Below are 21,371 nucleotides of genomic sequence, written 5' to 3'. Positions count from 1 at the left end.
CCCTGCCGGCACATGATGCTGATTTATTGTAAGTCCACGTTTTGTAAGTACAGGTGCATTTACAAGCTTATCTATAGTCTGTTGGAAGGAATGCATAATGTTTTTGAATTCCTGTTAAGGTTTGTTTTCTTATGCCATTTAGTCCCACCTTTCCACTGTAAATAATCACTTTAATATTTCACTTTAGCTTTTCACATAAAACATGATTAGCCAATGTTTAACTCCTATTCTCCATCGATGCCCAATACCATTCTCCTCATCTCAGTCCATGTCTCCCCATAGCCCCTCCCAATCCACGCCCCACTCTTCCTCTCTTGATATTTGCTTGATATCATATTGTATCTCTAAGTCCCTCTCAGTTCTGATAGCAGTGTACTAAGTGCCACATCTTCTCTCACCCCAGACCTCTTTAGGGAAATCTGGCTGTCTGGATACAGAATTGACTGGTCCATAGAAGACAGAGGGTGGTAGGAGATGGAAAGTATTCAGCCTGGAGCTCAGTGAACAGTGGTGTTCCACAGGGATCTGTTCTAGGACCTCTGCTGTTTGTGATTTTTATAAAGGACTTGGATGAGGAAGTGGAAGGGTGGGTTAGTAAGTTTGCCGATGACACAAACGTTGGTGGAGTTGTGGATAGTGTGGAGGGCTATACTAGGTTGCAACAGAAAATTGACAAGATGCAGAACTGGGCTGCTAAGTGGCAGATGGAGTTCAACCTGGAAAAGTGTGAAGTGATTCAGTTTGGAAGGTCGAATTTGAATACAAAATATAGGGTTAAAAGCAAGACTCTTGGCAGTGTGGGGGAACAGAGGAATCTTGGGATCCATGTCCACAGATCTCTCAAAGTTGCCTGCAAGTTGATAGAGCTGTTAAGATTCTTTCGTTTGCAGGAGGATTAAGTTTAAGAGCCATGAGGTTATGCTGCTGTTCTGTGGAGCCCTAGTTAGACCACACTTGCAATATTGTGTTAAGTTCTGGTCACCTCGTTATAGGAAGGATGTGGAAGCTTTAGAGAGGGTGCGGAGGCAATTTACCAGGATGCTGCCTGGCCTATACGCAGCAGTGAAGAAAGGTTAAGGGAGCTAGGGCTTTTCTCATTTGAACAAAGAAAAATGACAGGTGACTTGATTGAAGTGTGCAAGATAATGAAAGGCAGAGATAGAGTGAATAATCAGAGACTTTTTCCCTAGGGCAGAAATGGCTATCAAAAGGGACCATAATTTTAAGGTGACGGGGGAAGGTTTATGGGACATGTCAGAGGTAGGTTCTTTACACAGAGTATGGTGGGTGCGTGGAATGCACTGCCAGCGGTGGTAGTAGAGTCAGAGACATTAGGGACATTTAAGCTACTCTTAGATAGGCACATGAATGATAGTAAAGTGAAGGATATGTAGATTAGTCAGATCTTAGAGTAGGATAAAAGGTCAGTTCAACATCGAGGGCCGAAGAGCCTGTCTGTGCTGTACTGTTCTATGTTCTAGACCCTTCCGACTAGATATATATTTCCAACATTCTTGCACACTTTCCTTTTAATTACAAGTTGATAATATTTGCAATCTATTGCAACTGATGATGAACAGTGTAAGTGACATAAGACGGGACTGGACTATGAATGCATTAAAAATTCATGAGAGAAAGTATAAATTGTGCCATTGTAATTGAGACTAAATTGGTACTCTTGTATATAAGAGAATAATGAAACAAGCTGTGATAAGACTGTAACCACCTGATTTTATTATGAGGGTTTTTATGAGGGTGAGGGTTATTATGAATCATGTCGTGGGGACGGGGGCGGGGAAGTCGTTTAATAAGTGGATACAATTCACTGGCACTCTCGTGGTTTTATGCTGATGTTAATAAAAGCAACTAATTCTACAATGGGTCACGCACGTTGTGCTCAGCGCTTTCTATCTGGAAGAGGAAATATTGGAGGCTTTTATGTTTAGGGAGATACGTCCTCCTGTTCCCAAAAGGCAAAAGCTGCTGTGATCTCTGTACTCTTAATTATTACAGAAGTTTCATCCATGTATCTGATCCAGAGTTTGAGTTGGATTTGTGGGAGGGCTGTTTGTTACAGTCTTTGCAACACTGCTTCTACTATGAGCCTTGAGATGGATCAGATACGTGATGATACATTTGTAATAATTAAGAGAACAGAGATCAGAGCACACACCAAACAAGAAAATACTGGAAAAGCTTTCACAAAGGGTCAGTTAGACTCGAAACGTCAGCTCTTTTCTCTCCTTACAGATGCTGCCAAACCTGCTGAGATTTTCCAGCATTTGCTCTTTTGGTTTCAGATTCCAGCATCCGCAGTAATTTGCTTTTATCAGAGAACACACACTGGATTGTCAACAGCACGCTCTCGGGGATCAAATTTATGAGAGAAGAGGAAACCAACAACCAATTCCCATTCCTGGATGTGCGTGTAGAAAGAACACAGAAGAATAAATGCACAGCAAAGGTTTAAGAACAAGTCACACATAGGTACCAGATCTTGAACTACAACAGTGACCCCTCAAGAGAAGCTGCACTAGTACCCTGTTCAAAGGGCCGAGAGTGTGTTGTTGGAAAAGCACAGCAGGTCAGGTAGCATCGAGGAGCAGGAGAATCGACATTTCAGACCATAGCCCTTCATCAGGAATCTGTTCAAAGGGATACAACACACTGCAGTCCTCCTGACCTGCGGAGAAGAACACCTCTACAATGTCTTCGCCAAGAAAGGATATCCCTGCAATTACATCTGCAGATGCCAACAGCCAAACAATGCGATGTGGACATGCCACGACCTCACACCCTCGCCACGCAAACTGATATACGCCCTGTGCATTAAAGTGGAGATGTTATTTAATCTTTATTTAATATATCATGCTTCATGCTTCTTTGGACAGTTTAAGTCAATTACTGAACTCCACTCTTTAACTCTTTTATTTAATCTTGCTGGTTTGTTTGTGACTGTCTCTTTCTGTAGGTTCTGAGGTAATCTCGGATAAAGTGACCCAGTTACCAGGGAGCGTGACGACAACTGTGGGTGCAAATGTGTCCTTCCATTGCTTGAGTACTTTATTTGAAGTTGGCCAAGCTGTCAAGGTAACCTGGTGGAAGCAAGGTGATCCTCATTATCTACACGCGGAACAAGGTGACCGAAAAGTAACTGGCCACAGGACAGAGGAATGTACTATTGCACATTCGTCCGTCAAGGCAAATTGATTGGAAACGGAACAGGGTCCAATTTAACAGTGTGGGGTATGTATGAAATTAAAACTTAAGCGATTCTAGAGTGTGCTTAGAAAAGCTGACATGACAGGATTTATTAAAAATGTATTTGATGTTGTACGTTCTTCAATGGCAAGTTAACATTTTTGCCCAACCTTAATTATCTTTGAACTGAGTGGTTTCCTTGATCGGTTGGGAGAGTTGTTGAGAGGCAGCAACATTGCTGTTTGTTTTGAGTGACATAGTGTCCAAGCAGGTCCGGTGTGCGTGCGCTCCTTGGAGACATCTCCACAATTCCTGATACATGCCCACATTTAACTTGCATCGCTGACTGCTGTACTTCATGTTCAGTGCTCAATAGCTTAGAATGATGCCTCAGCAGTTTTACCTGAATTATACAGCCGTGGGACATAAACAGGAATCTCAAGTACTATTGCAATATGATGAAAAGATACATGCTCTGATCAAGGGTCATCCAAACGTTAAATCGCTCTCTCTCCATGGATGCTGCCTGACCCGCTGTGATCACCAGTATTTGTTGCTTTCAGTACAGATTCCAGTATCTGGAGTAATTTGCTCCGACATTTCAACGACATTGGTTAAGAGCAATAGCCCGTCGCGGGTGACACAGATTTGATCATATTTGATGATTTATTTTTTACATTTTCTTTGCTCAAAGTTGATAGTTGAAAAGAAGGTTCCCTGGTGCCCAAGTTTCCATCCTGCCTTTTTCACAGATGCTGCCAGACCTGTTGAGTTTCTCCAGCAATTTCTGTTCATTTTTGTTGATTACGTTTCTTGACGGGCTTATCTTTTTAGGCGAAAGCGAGGATTGCAGATGCTGGGATCTAGAATCAAGAGTGTGGTTCTGGAAAAGCATAGCAGGTCAGGCAGTATTCGAGGCCCAGGAGAGTGGAAAAGCACAGCAGGTCAGGCTCCATCCAAGGGGCAGGAGACTGGAAAAGCAAAGCAGGTCAGGCAGTATCCAAAGGGCAGGAGAATCGACTTTTCAGGCAAAATGCCCTTCACCAGGAATGCTGCCTGACCTGCTGTTCTTTTCCAGTCTCCTGCTCCTCGGATGCTGCCTGACCTGCTGTGCTTTTCCAGCACCACACTCCGGGCTCATTTTTTTGCCGGTGTAATTTTAATGGGTAAATATTAAAATTTTGAAAGCGGATATTTCTAAAATCTAAAAACTGCTAGAGCCATCGTCCTGTACATTCCACATGCTTTTGCCTTGCAATAAGTAAGTGACTCCGTTGGCTTCCGGGTCAGTTACGGATCAGTTACTTTACCTCCTCTGTTGTTATGTCGTTTCCACCGCTGCCTTATTGCACCACCGGCGATAGCAAATCATGAATCCAATTCCAGAGCCTCTCGACAGTTATTTCCAACAGAAAAACTGAGATCTGTAACAACAGCGGTCCACATTTCCTTGCCCGCGCTTTGTCCGGGGATGAGTTAATATTCCCGTTGACACTGTTCTATGTTCGAGTCTCAGCACCAACAGCGCGCGTTGTCCAACCCACACCACCATGAGCACCTTCCACACAACTGGACAGTAACTGTCCAGCAATGGGCCGAAACAGAAGATTGGGCTGTAATCCTCTTCTGATGTCGAGGTAATTTCTTTTTCTTCCTGTTCACTTCCCCCTAGTTCCACCGACTCCACTGAATATTCTGTCTCAGCAGCCTGGAAATGATCCATCCGTGACCCTTGCTGTTTTATGCTCCACAGCTCCCTTTTACCCGAGGGATACCAGTTTTACTTGGTACAAAGATGGCAGTAAAACTACAACAGGAATCAGTACAGTCATTCGAGCAACAGACGATATGAAGCATCCAGCTGGTTGGAAGAAACACAGGCAATCCGATCCAGAACTGTTTATACCTGCATGGTATCCCACAGCCCCCTCCAAAGTTCAGCCGCGGTCAGTCACATCGTAACGAATGGCAGCCCGGAAAAGAATTCTACTGGAACCATATCATTAATAACGCACATCAAATCTGTGATACAATAGAATGATACCGCACGGGCCCTTAGGTCCGACCCAGTCCATGCCGAAAATTATCCCAAAATAAACTAGTCGCGCCCGCCTGCTCTTGTCCGTAATCCCGCCAAACCTTTCCCATTTATGTACTTCCCCAAATGTGTTTTAAACGTTGAAATAGTCCCCACGTCCATCACTTCCTCAGGAAGTTTATTCCACATGCGAACCAACTTCTGTGTAAAAGCATTGCCCCTCATGCCTTTTTAAATTCTCTCTCCTCTTACCTTAAAAATGCGCCCCCCTCCCCCCACAGTCTTGAAATCAGCCATCCTCGGGAAAAGACAACGACCCTTCACCATATTTGTACCCCTCATTATTTTATAAGCTTTTAAAAACTTATAACCTCTCAACCTCCTCATCTCCAGGGAAAGAGGTCCCAACCTTGTCTGTTTTAGAATCCTACTGGAACCATGTCCTTAATAATGCACACTGAGACCGGGATCCAAGAACCGTTTCATTGCTGGAGATCGGTGGTTTAGACCTTTACCGCAGTTTGTTATTTATACTTATAAATGACTACAATTCAAGAAAATATTCAATGTCTGTTGTCCACATTTTCTATCCAAATTCTTAGTTTTTCTAGAATCCGTGTGTAGTTTTATGGGTTTTCTCTCCTTTTTGCCCTGAGAGTATTGTAAACATATGCTTTTGGCCGACATATGCGGTCTTTAGATGAAGCAGTTCCAGTTTCCTTTTCGAGTACACTAACCTCCCTCCGCCAGCATATTAAAACCCGAACTTCTGCAATCTCCCTAAATCCTGAAGGCGTGCATTCATGGAAATGTTCTCTGTATCTTCTTCACGGTCTTGTGACACGATTGCTAAACTCTGATAGCCAGAATTCGGTTTAATACTGCAATGGAGATCCAATGAGTGATATTCAATCGTTTCATATAACTCTGCTTTTATTGTTCAATATGATTGTCGGCGGGTACATCACAATAGCACCCTATCGTCTTGCTGTTTAAATACTCGGCATCTCCTTTTTATCCGAGGCATATCATTTTGACTTGGTACTAAGATGGCAGAAAAAAACTACACCAGAACTAAACAGTTACTCAAACAACAGACGATCGACTATACAATGCAGAGACAGCTGAATATGCATCTTGAGGTTTGTTAGATTAGATTAGACTACATTCCCAACAGTGTAGAAATAGGCCCTTCGGCCCAACAAGTCCACACCGACCCTCCGAAGAGTAACCCACCCAGACCCATTTCCCTCTGACTAATGCACCTAACACTATGGGCAATCTAGCATGGCCAATTCACCTAACTTGCACATCTTTGGACTGTGGGAGGAAACCGCAGCACCCGGGGAAACCCTACGGAGACACGGGGAGAATGTGCAAACTCCACACAGACAGTTGCCCGAGGTTCTACCTTATTTGCCTCAGAATAATGCGTTTAGAATTTATTGCCTCTCCCAGTTGTTTCGCCAAAATGTGCAGTCCATCCGCAATTTGCGATCAACAGCAATTTTAAGGATGTGTGGCTTTAACATCACCTCCAGCACTCGGCACAGTCGACCACTACACAGTCATCACAATATAGTTTTTCATCCATGAACCTCGAAATTGCACTCGCGATATTCATGACAAAGTCTTTTACAAAATCTTTTACAAAGTTTACAAAGTGAAGACTTTATCATCAGTGAGAGTCCTGAAGGACCCAAAAGGAAATTGCCATTTGTAAATATATTGCTCAATTTTGAGTTAAGAATATAGTCTGTGGAAATGCTGATTAAACAGGCTTTTCATAACATACTCAAAGCGATTGTTATGTATTTTTTAAAGCACATTTGAAACCCTGGGCACTGAAGTTGTGATAAATTAAAAACTAGGGTGACTAAACGTATCTGAAAATGTGTTGCTGGAAAAGTGCAGCAGGTCAGGCAGCATCCAAGGAACAGGAGAATCGACGTTTCAGCATAAGCCCTTCTTCAGGAATCAGATTCCTGAAGAAGGGCTTATGCCCGAAACGTCGATTCTCCTGTTCCTTGGATGCTGCCTGACCTGCTGCACTTTTCCAGCAACACATTTTCAGCTCTGATCTCCAGCATCTGCAGTCCTCACTTTTTCTCTGACTAAACGTATCTGCCATGCGGTAGCTCTTAGATCCATAAACTCCACTGAAGACAAAATGTCAGCTCCCTGAAAATGATCGACTAACATTCTTGCTTGACATTCGTTGGTCACAAATTCGATGCCGTGTAAAGAACAATTTCATTTGTTTGGAGGCGATCACAAGATTTACAGTTGGGATAAACGAAATTGCTGAGCTTATAGAATTTAGAATATATGAAACTTCCAGCAGATTGCAAGCCCCGCCAACTACAGAGACTGTAACTGCGTGGTAACCGCAAAGTGACTCCCAAACTAAACACACGGATACTCACTTTGTAACTTGTCTCAAATTTGGCAATCGACCCACATTTAGTCTGTCATATCAGTGTGGTGCTTTGAATGGGGAACCGAATTTGCACCCATGCCATTTCCTGTCACTTGCACCTCCACAAATTAATCCACCTAACTCCGAATTCTCTGAATAGCAGACTTTGCCAGAGGATTTGTTTCTATGCCACCTTTCCCCGCATTCTTAACCTATATTTTCATTTACTTCTAGCCACCAAGGTTTGTTTTCTGCGATAAACCATCATTGGCAATATTTGTTACCATTTAATTATTATCCCTGAATCCAAAACGATGCCCACCGTAGCATTATTTAAAAAAATCACTTTTACCACCAACATCATTTCGCCAGTCTAGCCTGATCATTCACCTTTATTTCATTGACCATATGGCGCACACTTCTACCTCTTTATGGTGGCTTTTATGATGTGGAGGTGTCGGTAATAGACTCAAGTGGACAAGGTCAGAAGTCACACAACACCAGGTTATCGTCAGTCAAGTTTAATTGAAATCACAAGCTGTGGCAGCCCTGCTCCTTCACAGTTTATCTGCGAAGGGGCGGCACTTCGAAAGCTTGTGATTTCAAATAAACATGTTGGACTGTAACCTGGTGTTTTGTGACTTCTGACCTGATGCTTTTAGTTGACATAATTATCACTTTTATCCCGATATTCTTTTAGAAATCAATTCTCAGCCTAACCTCCACTCTAAAGAAAGGAATATGTTTCAAACGTTCAACCAAATCGATACAGAGAAAATTAATAATAATTTTAAAATCCCTCGATAAATAATACTTTTTAGTGGATGTCTTGATTGCGCAGGGAATGTACAATTACCGAGTTCTTAGATTCTATTTAAAACCTGCTTGTAAGCATTTTCATAATATTCCCCGTGTAAAATCAATTATTCTGCAGCAGGTATATATCTCCTCATCAAATTCATAAGGAGATATATCGAAAACAAGCAAGCAGGTATTTCATAAAAAACAAAAGAACTGCAGATGCTGGAAACCAGAAACAAAAACAGAAATTGATGGAAAAGCTTAGCAGGTCGAGCAACATCAGACAAGAGAAATGAGAACCAAATAAGTCACTGAACCCAAATGAGTCACTGAACCCAAAATGTAAATTCTGATTTTTTTCCACGGATGCTGCCAGACCTGCTGAGCCTTTCCAGCAATTTCTGTTTTTGAAGCAAATATTACACTTTGTGAAATCAAAACTTCCAATAAGTACACGAGCAAATTGATGGAGCTTACATTAATGAGGCATGGTATTTTACGCTTGAGTTATATTTTACTTAGATCCATAGAAAATAGACCAGTTTCTGCGAACAATTTGCTGAAATCATGTGGAATAGTTGTGATATTTTCCTAAATTTTATAGTGCAATTTATTTTACATTAATATGAGGAATACAAGCCAGAGAACACAGACAAATGTGCCTTAAGGATGATTTATTTTAAATCAGATCCTTAAATTTGCAATTTTACTGAAGTTATCAAAACTTCATAGATTTTAAAATGGAACTTCTATTAAATTTTAACAAACAGAAACATGTTTCATCTTGAGGAACTATGATGTGGCGGTGCTGGTGTTGGACTGGGGTGGACAAAGTTAAAAATCCCAGAGCACCAGGTTTTAGTCCAACAGGTTTAGTTGGAAGTACAAGCTTTCGGAACACTGCTCCTTTGTCAGGTAACTAATGTGGCAAGACCTTGGGACACAGAATGTTTTGTAAAAGATCAAAATGTCACACAACTGATGTGATGTATTGAGCAAACCTAGATTGCTGGTACGTCTTTAATCACTTAGAATGGGGATGCAGGTTTTGATTGATTAATGTGTAAATCCCAGAACTTCTTTCATGTCACAGTCCAGAGATAACTTCAGATACATTCTATTTTGTTCAATAAACACATAATCTGTAGGCAGTCTGTCCATGTGATATTTTATAAATTCCTAGTATGGAAATAGAACCAGTCTGACTCAAGTTTGGGATGCAGACAGACTCTAACCTCACATCTTTATTGCATTGTCTGACCTGAGACGTCACTTTTGTTTCATAAAATCTTAAGTTATCTTGGGGCTGTGACTTGAAAGAAGTTGTCAATTGTCAGGAAAAAAAAACTCATCTGGTTCACTAATGTTCTTTAGGGAAGGAAATTTGCCATCAATACCTGGTCTGGCCTACATGTGACTCCAGAGCCACAGCAATGTGTTTGACTCCCAACTGCCCTCTGAAATAGCATAGCAAGTCACTCAGTTGTCTCAATCACTGGAAAGTCATAACAAAGAAATGAAACCAGACAGACCACTGACCTTGGAACCGGACAAAAGACAACAGCTAAAACACAAGCATCGCATCAGGTGTATGACACTTTGATCTTTTACAAATACTTTGTCCTATGAAACACCAGCACCTCCATATCATAGTTCAAACATTTTTTCTGTTCATTGCCTCACTGTCTTTAATGTTAAAATTTAATTTCAATTCTATTTTAAAAAACCTATGATGTTCAAAGTTTGTGAGAAGATTTGTAGCTCGGGTGCTTGTTGTTGTGGTTCTGTACACCGAGCTGGGAATTTGTGTTGCAGACGTTTCGTCCCCTGTCTAGGTGACATCTGGCAACATCTGTGATGTTTCCTCCGGCATTTAGAGTGGTTTGTTGCCGGAAGAAGCATCACAGAAGCGCTTCTCAGGAGACTTCCAAACACTGAGGATGTCACTTAGACAGGGGACGAAACGTCTGCAACACAAATTCCCAGCTCGGTGAACAGAACCACAACACAAACCTATGAATTTGTGATAACTTTAGCAAAATTGCAAATTTAATGACCTGTTTTAAAATAAATAATCATTAAGGCTTATTGCAAAGTACTCCTTACCAATATCTGGGAGCTCGTGCTGAAATTGGGAGATCTGTCACACAGATCAGTCAACCAAGAGTCTGACATAATCATACTCATGGAATGATACCCTACAGATAACACCCCAGACACCACCAGTATCATTGCTGGCTATGTCCTGTCCTCCAGTCCCAGCAGAGGTTGGAATACTATTGGTAGGGAGTTGCCCTGGGAATCCTTGACTCAGGACCCCATTAAGATTCATGGCTTCGGGTTAAATATGGGCAAGGAAACCTTTTACTGGTTATCATGTACTGTCCTCCTTTGGCTGATAAATCAGTACTCCTCCATGTTGAACAACATTTGGAGGAAGCACTGAGGGTTGCAAGGGCACAAAATGTACTCTGGGTGGGGAAGTCAATGTCCACCACCAAGAGTGGCTTGGCAGCAGCATTACTGATCAAGCTGGTCGGGCTGTAAAGGATATAATGGCTAGACTGGTTCTGCAGCATTAGGAAAGGAACCAACAAGAAGAAAAAAAAACACACTTATCCTCATCCTTACTAACCTGCCAGCTCTGAAGGATCTGTCCATGACAATTAGGTAAAATTGACCACCACACTGTCCTTGTGGAGATGAAGTCCCACCTTCACATTGAGAATAACCTCCATTATGCTGCGTGACACTATCATCGTGCTAAATGGGACAGACACTGAACCAATCTAGCAGCTCGAGACTGGGCATCCATGAGGCATTGTGGGTCATCAACAGCAGCAGAACTGTACTCCAGCACAGTTTGCAACCTCATGGCCTGGCATATGCCTCACTCAACCATTACCATCAAGCTAGGGGATCAACTCTGGTTCAATGGAGTGTGCAGTAGGGCATGCCAGGAGCAGCATCAGGCATACCTGAAAATGAGGTGTCAAACTAGTGAAGTTACCAAACTGGACTAGTTGCATGTCAATTGGCATAAATAGCATTTGATAGACAGAGCTAAACAAGCCCATAATCAACAGATCAAATCTAAGCTCTGCAGTCCTTCGACATCCAGTGGTGGATGAATTGTGGTGGACAATTAAACAACTCATTGCAGGAGGAGTCTGCACAAATATCCCCATCCTCAATGATGAAGGAGCTCAGCAGATCAGTGCAAAAGATAAGGCTTACACGTTCACAACAATCTTCAGTCATAAATGCCAAGTGGATGATCCATCTCGGACTCGACCAGTGGTCCCCAGCATCACAGTTATCAATCTCCAGCCAATTCGATTCACTCAATGTGATATCAAGAAACAGCTGGAGGTACTGTATACTGCAAAGGCGAGGGGCCTTGATAACATCCGGCAACAACACTGAAGACATGCCACTCCCCTAGCCAAGCTCTTCCAGTACAGTTACAACACTGGCATCTACCCGACAATGTGGAAAATTGCCACGTATGTCCTGTACACAAAAATCAGGACAAATCCAACCTGGCCAATTGCCGCCCAATTAGTTTATTCTCCATCAGCAGTTAAGTGAAGTAAGGGGTCATCAACAATGCTATCAAGCAACACCTACTCAGCAAAAACCTGCTCAGTATTGCCCAGTTTGGGTTTCACCAGGGTCACTCAGCTCCTGATCTCATTACAGCCTTGGTTTAAACATCGGCAGAAGAGCTGAATTCCAGAGGTGAGGTGAGAGTGACATCCCTTGATATCAAGGCCGCATTTGACCAATTATGTCATCAAGGAGCCCTGGCCATACTGGAATCAATGGTATTGGGGGCAAACACTCCATTGGTTAGAGTCATACCTGGCACAAAGGAAAATGGTTATTGTCGTGGATGGTCAGTCATCTCAACTCCAGGACATCTCTGCAGGCGACCCTCAGGGTAGTGTCCGAGGCCCAAAAATCTACAGCTGATTCATCAATGACCTTCCCTCTGTCATAACGTCAGAAGTGGGGATGTTCGCTGACAATTGTACAAAAAAGAATATCTGCATTATGAACAAAATAGCTAAAAAGTGAAAGTTGTGAAACAGATGTGTGATGTTACTGGAAGTGGAAGAACTGCACTTAGCGAGTTGTTCATTCCGAAAGTCAGTCCAGACAATGGCATCAATGGTCTCCTTTTATACTGTACCAATGGGCGGCACGGTGGCAGAGTGGTTAGCACTGCTGCCTCAGCGCCAGAGGCCCGGGTTCAGTTCGCGCCTCAGGTGACTGACTGTGTGGAGTTTGCACGTTCTCCCCGTGTCTGCGTGGGTTTCCTCCGGGTACTCCGGTTTCCTCCCTGTAGTGTTAAGTAAGGGGGAAAATGTAAATGTAGGGGTAGGGATATGTGTGGGTTGCGCTTCGGCGGGTCGGTGTGGACTTGTTGAGCCGAAGGGCCTGTTTCCACACTGTAATCTAATCTAATCTAATCTAATCAGTGCATTGATCCTGGTGCACTTTGTACGCTTTCTTTAAAAATACAAGCCAGAAATCCAAGGATAGTTCTTTTACTTACCTTTGTGTACAACTTCAAATGTAACTTGGAAATGCTTGTCCATCGATATACAGTATGCATAATGTGTACAGATATCCTAAAGGCAGCTTACATTACCCGATTTGAGATTAAATCCAAAACCTGTAAACATTAACTGAAATATTTTTATTTTTGTTAGCGCAACCCGGACAGGGAAGAATATTGCAAACACAGAAAATTAAAACAAACTAATCCGCGGAAATGTAAATTGAAAACAAGCAACGACATTGCAGCACCAAATGGCAAAATGTGGGTGTATAGACAAAAAAAATCTCTCACCTGGTCAAAAAAAAATGAAATGTAGGAGTGTGAAATAATTAAAAAATATACAAGGCTCAAATCAGATTTTTCGTTTGTTGCTTCAAATTTTGCTGTAAATAAATGAGATTTTTCGTGACTGAATTTCGCAAAGCTTGTAGCTGCGTCTTCCGACTAAGACTAAATTCCAAGATTAACATGCAACTAATCTGAAAGTTGATTCTACTTAAGTTACAGTAGTCTTTGTTGTTAGATAAAAAGAGTGACTCAGTAGTTTGTATTTCCCCATCTGAGATCCATTTATTTTATTTTATGGAAAAAGAACCCGACTTTCTTATGACACAGAAGGTATGTGCAGTAGGTATGACCCTGAAGAAAAGGCTGCTGTATAAAACTAGCGTTTCATTCGGACAGTATTCTGGCACAATATGTTTTATTTTATCTTTTTCTGGTCTCGATTTAAAAAATTATTTTTGGAACTTTACACTTATTTTGTTCTGTATGTGCATAAAGTAAAGATTCACCTGCTTTATTATTTATCTGCTTTTGTGTGTTGTGGTATGGTTATTCTCTGTGGAAAGTAATGAATGTATAGCTGTTTTCATCATAGTGATGATATTCTTCAAATGCTATTTTCATGTCATAACTTTGCTTAAATTGCAATTTAAGACTGAAGACTCTGCTACATTACTGCAGATTGGAAGGTAGCTAATGTTAGTCTAACATTCTAAAAGTGAGGTAGAGAGAAACCAAGAAATTATAGTCTATGACTATGACTAGACCGGTAAGCCTAACATCAGTAGTGAGGAAAATTGAGAATCCATTATCAAGGACTATATTGCAGAGCAAATGGAAAGCATCAGAGTCAGCATGGATTTATGAAGGGGAAGTCATTCTTGACAAGTAGAATAGAATTGAATCCCTACAATGTGGAAACAGGCCCTTCAGCCCAACAAATCCAAAATGACCTTCCAAAGAGTAACCCAACCAAACACATCCCCTACCCTGTATTTATCTGTAACTAATACACCCAACCTACACATCCTGAACACTATGGGCAATCTAGCATGGCCAATTCACCTAACCTGCACATCTTTGGACTGTTGTATGAAACCAGAGCAAACGAAATAAAGCCAAGCAGACACAGGAAGAATTGCATACTCCACGCAGTCACCATGGACTGGAATCGAACCCAGGTTCCTGGCGCTGTGAGGCAGCAGTACCAACCACTGAGCCACTATTGAAATCCTGCAAACTTGCAACTAGTAGCGTTTTCAAGGTATAGCCAGTCAATGTGGTATACTTGGACTTTCAGAAAGCACTTGACAAAGTCCCGCAGAAGAGCATATTGTGTACGACTGAAGCACATGGCATGAGGTGAAGTGTTTTGAAATGGATGAAAATTTAGTTGTCAGAGGGGAAGTAAAGAGTAGGAGTTAATGGGTCCATTTCAAATTGGCAGGCAGTAACTGGTGGGGTGCCACAGGGCTCGATGCTAGGACCCGTGTTATTCACAATATCTATTAATGATTTGGATGGGGAACAAAATGTAACATCTCAAAGTTTGCTGATGATACTAAGTTGGGTGGGAGGGTGAACTGTGATGAGGATGCAGAGATCCTTCAGCATGATCTGGACGGGTTGGGTGAGTGGGCAATCCAATGGCAGAGACAGTGCAAATTGGATAATTGTGAGGTTATTCACTTTGGAAGCAAAACAAGAAGGTTTTGCTGAAGTTAAGCATGTAGGTGCAGCAGGTGGCAATGAAGGCAAATGCCATGTTGGCCTTCATTGTGAAAGATTTCATGTACAAGAGCAGGAATGTGTTGTTGTACTTATATGGGGTCTTGAAAAGGCCACACCTGGAATATTATGTGCAGTTTTGGTCTTCTTTTCGGAGGAAAGATGGTCTTGTTCTTGAGGGAGTGCAGTGAAGGTTTAACAGGCTGATTCCAGGAATGGTGGGACTGACGCATGAGGAGACATTGACTAAGTTAGAATTGTTTTCCCTGGAGTTCAGACGAGTGAGGGGGGATCGAATAGAGATTTGTAAAATTCTAACAGGAATACACAGGGTAAATGGAGGGAGAATGTTCCCAACGATCAGTGCATCAACTAACAGTCACAGTCTGAGGATTCGGAGTGGACCATTTATGATGGAGATATGAAGCCATTTCTTCACCAAAGAGTGGTAAGTCCGTGGAATTCATTACCACAGGAAGTAGTTGATGCCAAAGCATTGAATACACTCAAAAAGTAGCTAGATATAGCACTTGAGGCAAATGGGATCAAAGATTTGGGGTGAAAGCAGGATCAGGCTATAGGGTTGGATGATCAAGTATGATGATGATGAATGGTGGAGCAGGCTCAGAGGGCTGAATGGCCTCCTCCTGTTCCTATCTTCTATGTTTCTGTGGTTCATATTGTAATATAATTAACCTTTTTAAAATTCCTATTCTCCACAGATACCGATTGCCATCACTCCTCACGCCCCAATGCCCCTCCCTACACACCACCTCACTCTTCCCCTTCCTGGGTTTTGTTTAAAAACATATTATATCGCGAAGTCCTTCTCGGTTCTGATAACAATAAATAGACTTGAAGTATTCCTACAGCTCCTCCATCCACTGACTCTTCTGATTTGTAAATATTTCCAACATTCTTGTGCACTTTCCTTTTAATTACAAGTTGGTAATGTGTCGGGTTAATTGTAATTGATGACAAACAGTGACAATTTGTAAAGCTCTTTGAATGGTACTAGACGATAAATGCATAGAAAAGTGTGGTACTGGAAAAGCGCAGCAGGCCAGGATGCTGCCTGGCCTGCTGCGCTTTTCCAGCACCACACTTTTCAACTCTGGTCTCCAGCATCTGCAGTCCTCACTTTCTCCAATAAATGCATAGAAGTCCAATAAAGAAAACAGAAATTATGCTATCCGAATTATAACTATTTTCTCGTCGCATATATGCTAGAATAATAAAACAACTGTCATAAGACCAGGACAATTTCATTTGTTGAGGATTATTGTGAATCATGTGGTTCAACAAGGGGCATTTCATAAATAGGTACAATTCACAGTCACTCCTGTGGTTTTATGATGACATAAAAATAATTTCTGTAACAGCACAATGCACTGGCTCAGCCTTTTTTATTTGGAAGATGAAGCCTTGGTGGTTTATTGTTGGATGAAGATCAATTTTGGGTTCCCAAAAGGCAAAATCTTGGGTAAGGAGAAGAGATCAAACTCTTCTCCATTAGTTCTCGATCTGGGACGGGAGCTACCAGTGGTACAGAATGAAATGTCACCAGACAATGAAAGCTGTGTACGTGCACGCTTGGACAAATGAGACTAGTAACTATGAGTCAGGGTGAGGCAGGAGAGTGAGTGATGTTGGGAAATAAGGGAGAAAGATCAATAGAATATAATCCATGATCCCCAGGACCCATCAGTAACTGAACAAAATTGGAAAAAAATAAATTCCTCTGTGGGCACAGGAGAGAATCTGGAGGACTGAAGACAAAAACTGTGGTAACATTATTCCATCCCATTCTCCCAGTCCCTTTGCCTTGTCATATCTGTTTAGATGATACCACCTTCCAAAACAATGCTGTTGACAAAGCTTCCTTCTTCCATAACCATGGGTTCCCACTCACTGTGGTTGACTGTTTAAGAAAGGTGGTAAGGACAAGCCAGGGAACTATAGACCAGGGAGCCTGACCTCAGTGGTGGGCAAGATGTTGGAGGGAATCCTGAGGGACAGGATTAGGGATAATCAACATGGTTTTGTGCGTGGGAAATCATTTCTCCCAAACTTGATTGAGTTTTTTTTGAAGAAGTAACAAAGAAGGTTGATGAGGACAGAGCAGTAGATGTGATCTATATGGACTTCAGTAAGGCGTTCGACAAGATTCCCCATGGGAGACTGATAGGCAAGGTTAGATCTCACGGAATACAGGGACAACTAGCCATTTGGATACAGAACTGGTTCAAAGGTAGAAGACAGAGGATGGTGGTGGAGGATTGTTTTTCAGACTGGAGGCCTGTGACCAGTGCTGGGTCCTCTACCTTTTGTCATTTACATAAATGATTTGGATGTGAGGATAAGAGGTACAGTTCGTAAGTTTGCAGATGACACCAAAATTGGAGGTGTAGTGGACAGCGAAGAGGGTTACCTCAGATTGCAACAGGATCTGGACCAGATGGGCCGATGGGCTGAGAAGTGGCAGATGGAGTTTAATTCAGATAAATGCGAAGTGCTGCATTTTGGGAAAGCAAATCTTAGCAGGACTTATATACTTAATGGTAATGTCCTAGGGAGTGTTGCTGAACAAAGAGACCTTGGAGTGCAGGTGCATAGCTCCTTGAAAGTGGAGTCGCAGGTAGATAGGATAGCGAAGAAGGTGTTTGGTATGCTTTCCTTTATTGGTCAGAGTATTGAGTACATGAGTTGGGAGGTCATTTTGCGGCTCTACAGGACATTGGTTAGGCGTGCAATTCTGGTCCCCTTCCTATCGGAAAGATGTTGCGAAACTGGAAATGGTTCAGAAAAGATTTACAAGGATGTTGCCAGGGTTGGAGGATTTGAGCTATGGGGAAAGGCGGAACAGGCTGGGGCTGTTTTCCCTGGAGCGTCGGAGGCTGAGGGGTGACCTTATAGAGGTTTACAAAATTATGAGTGGCATGGATAGGGTAAATAGACAAAGTATTTTCCCTGGGGTGGAGGAATCCAGAACTGGAGGGCATAGGTTAGAGGGGAAATATATAAAAGAGACCTACGGTGCAACGTTTTCACACAGAAGGTGGTACGTGTATGGAATGAGCTGCCAGAGGAAGTGGGGGAGGCTGGTACAATAGCAACATTTAAGAGTCATTTGGATGGGTATACGAATAGGAAGGGTTCGGCCGGATATGGGCTGGGTGCTGGCAGGTGGGACTAGATTGGGTTGGGATATCTGGTCGGCATGGACTGGTTGGACCAAAGGGTCTGTTTCCGTGCTGTACATCTCTATGACTCTATGACTCTATGACAGGGCACTCAGCCACATCTGACCTATCAGTATTGCTTCCAACCTTGCCCTTTTCTAACATTCAGAACAATGTGATTGGACCCCCACCCCACCCCCATTCTCACTTTTCATTCCACCAGACTCCGCATTTAAAGGATCATCCTCTGCAATTTCAGACAACTCCAGCAGAATGCCACCACCGTGTGGGCGGCACGGTGGCACAGTGGTTAGCACTGCTGCCTCACAGCGCCAGAGACCCGGGTTCAATTCCTGCCTCAGGCGACCGACTGTGTGGAGTTTGCACATTCTCCCCGTGTCTGCGTGGGTTTCCTCCGGGTGCTCCGGTTTCCTCCCACACTCCAAAGATGTGCAGGTTAGATGAATTGGCTGTAGTGTTAGGTGCAGGGGTAAATGTAGGGGAATGGGTCTGGGTGGGTGCGCTTCGGCGGGTCGGTGTGGACTTGTTGGGCCGAAGGGCCTGTTTCCACACTGTAAGTAATCTAATCTAATCTAATCACCCATCATATCTTCCCCTCATTCCCCCATCTGCATTTCACAGGGAAAATTTCTTCCAGTACACCTTCGCCCATCCCTCTAGCACCAACAACATCACCCCTTTCCCACAGCACCTTCCCATGTAATCTGATGAATGGCTTTTGCCCAAAACGTCGACTTTCCTGTTCCTCAGATGCTGCCTGACCCGCTTTTCCAGCACCACTCTAATCCAGAATCTGGTTTCCAGCATCTGCAGTCATTGTTTTTACCTTCCCATAGCCACCAAACGTGCAACATTTGTCCCTTTACCTCCTCCCTGCTCATCATTCAAGTGCCTAAGCAGTCTTTCTAGGTGAAGCAGCATTTCACCTTTCGCTCCTGCAATCTGGTCTATTGCATTCACTGCACCCAATGTGGCATACGCTACATTGGGCAAACCAAAAGAAGACTGGGTGACAGCTTTGAAGTACACCTCTGGATCGTGTGCAAGTATGACTTCGATCATCCTGTAGCCAGTCATTTTAACATAGCACTCCCCTTGCATGCTTACTTTTCTGTCGTTGGCAGACTACAATGCTCCAGCAAATCACAATGCAAACTGGAGGAACAACATCTCATCTCCAGACTAGGCACTTTACAACCTTCAGGACTTAATATTGAACTTAACACCTTCTGATCACAAACCCACTCCCATTCCTTCCCTTTCTTTTAACTGTGGGGGCACAGTGGCTCAGTAGTTAGCACTGCTGCCTCATAGTACCAGGGACCCATGTTCAATTCCAGCCTTGGGCAACTGCCAGTATGGAGTGTGCGCATTCTCCCTGTGTCTGCGTGGGTTTCCTCTGGGTGCTCCTGTTTTCTCCCACAACCCAAAGATGTGCAGGTTTGGTGAATTGGCTGTGCTAAATTGCCCATAGTGTTGAGGGATATATAGGCTTGGTGCATTCGTCAGAGATAAATGTAGAGTAATTGGGGAATGGAATGAGTCTGTGTGGGTTACTCTTTGTGGGCTTGTTGGGCCAAATGGCCTGTTTCCAAACTGTAGGGATTCTATGATTCTTTCCTTGCTGCATTCTCAGTTGCCATTGCCTCTCTTCACTGCCGCCCCACCCCCACCCCCACCCCAGACATTGTCTGTTCTTTCCAGTTTGGAAGTTAGATACATTATTGTTCTGCCATTCTGACATTCCCAGCACTTAATCTGCACTATCAACATTCTTTCTCTTCCAGCAATCTATCCTCTCTTCCCCCAATATTGCACTTATGCTGCCCTCTCCACACTTCACACCAGCTCTGATGAAGAGTCATCAAAATTCGAACTGTTAGCTGCTCTCTCTCCATGGATGCGCCCTGAGCCCCTGTGATTTCCAGCAATTTTGGTTTTCAGTACAGATTCCAGCGTCTGCAGTAGTTTAATCCACCATTACTCAAGAAAGGAGCAAACTGTGAAACTACAGACCTGTCAGTCTGACCTTAGTGTGGGAAAACTAATGGGAGCCATTCTCAGTGAAAGGACTAATGTCAACTGGAGAGACAGCGATTAATCAAGAACAACCTGCATGGTTTTGTGAAGGGGAGGTCATGTCTGACCAACTTGATTGAAATTTTCAAAGTGGTGTCCATGTCCATATATCCCTGAAAGTTGCCACCCAGGTTGATATGATAAGGCATGTGGTGTGTTAGCTTTTATTGGTAGAAGGATTGAGTTTCGAAGCCAGGAGGTCACATTGCTACACAAAACTCTGGTGCGAGTGCACTTGGAGTATTGCGTACTGTTCTGGTCGCCACATTATAGGAAGGATGTGGAAGCATTGAAAAGGGTGCAGAGGGGTTTTACCAGGATGTTGCCTGGAATGGAGGGAAGGTCTTATGAGGAAAATCTGATGGAATTGAGACTATTTTTGATAGAGAGAAGAAGATTGAGTGGCGACATAATAAAGCCATATGGGGTGAACAGTGAGAGTGTTTTCCTTGGATGGTGTTGGCAAGCACAAGGGGGCATAGTTTTAAGTTGAGGGGTGATAGATATAGGACAGGTGTCAGAGGTAGGTTCTTTACTCATAGAATAGTAAAGACATGGAATTCCCTGCCTGAAACAGGCCATTGATAAACATATGGATGATAATGGAATAGTGTCTGTTACGTGGGCTTTAGATTGGTTTCACAGGTCGACACAAAATGAAGGGCCGAAGGGTCTGTACTGTGTTGTAATATTCTATGTTCTATGTTCCATGTTCTGTGTTCTATGGAGGTGACCAGATGTGTAGCTGAGGGCAAGACTTTTAATGTATTATATGTGGTTCTTGATAAAGTCCCACATGTCAACTCGGGTGGCAACTTTGAAGGATCTATGGACATGGACCACAAGATTCCTCTGTTCCTCCACACTGCCAAGAATCCTGTATTCTGCATTCAGATTCCATCTTGCAAAGTGAATGACTTCATACTTTTCCAGGTTGAACTCCATCTGCCATTTATCAGCCCAGTTCTGCATCATGTCAATGTCTTGTTGCAACCTACAACAGCCCTCCACACCATCCTCAACACCACCAACCTTTGTGTCATCGACAAA

The 21,371-nt window shown here is 43.0% G+C and overlaps 1 protein-coding gene across 1 annotated transcript; it reads left to right on the top strand.

Annotated features, from left to right (window-relative positions):
* Nucleotides 1-12: 12 nt before the first annotated feature.
* LOC122558699 (uncharacterized) lies at nucleotides 13-7,033 on the top strand. Its single transcript, XM_087996129.1, has 4 exons — nucleotides 13-28; nucleotides 2,972-3,090; nucleotides 3,165-3,246; nucleotides 4,874-7,033. The coding sequence occupies exons 1-4, from the start codon at nucleotides 13-15 to the stop codon at nucleotides 5,161-5,163; spliced, it is 507 nt and encodes a 168-aa protein (XP_087852255.1). The 3' UTR covers nucleotides 5,164-7,033.
* Nucleotides 7,034-21,371: the final 14,338 nt, after the last annotated feature.

Source organism: Chiloscyllium plagiosum, unplaced genomic scaffold, assembly GCF_037043375.1.
Source record: "Chiloscyllium plagiosum isolate Xiang-an unplaced genomic scaffold, Cpla_swu_hap1 HiC_scaffold_17, whole genome shotgun sequence".
In the NCBI taxonomy this organism is placed as follows: domain Eukaryota; kingdom Metazoa; phylum Chordata; class Chondrichthyes; order Orectolobiformes; family Hemiscylliidae; genus Chiloscyllium; species Chiloscyllium plagiosum.
This window is presented reverse-complemented; position numbering and strand designations above follow the sequence as displayed.

Coding starts and splice junctions, on each gene's coding strand:
- LOC122558699 (XM_087996129.1), top strand. Junction 3,091..3,164: donor AAGTTGGCCAAGCTGTCAAG/GTAACCTGGTGG, acceptor AACTGGCCACAG/GACAGAGGAATGTACTATTG. Junction 3,247..4,873: donor GTCCAATTTAACAGTGTGGG/GTATGTATGAAA, acceptor ACTTCCCCCTAG/TTCCACCGACTCCACTGAAT.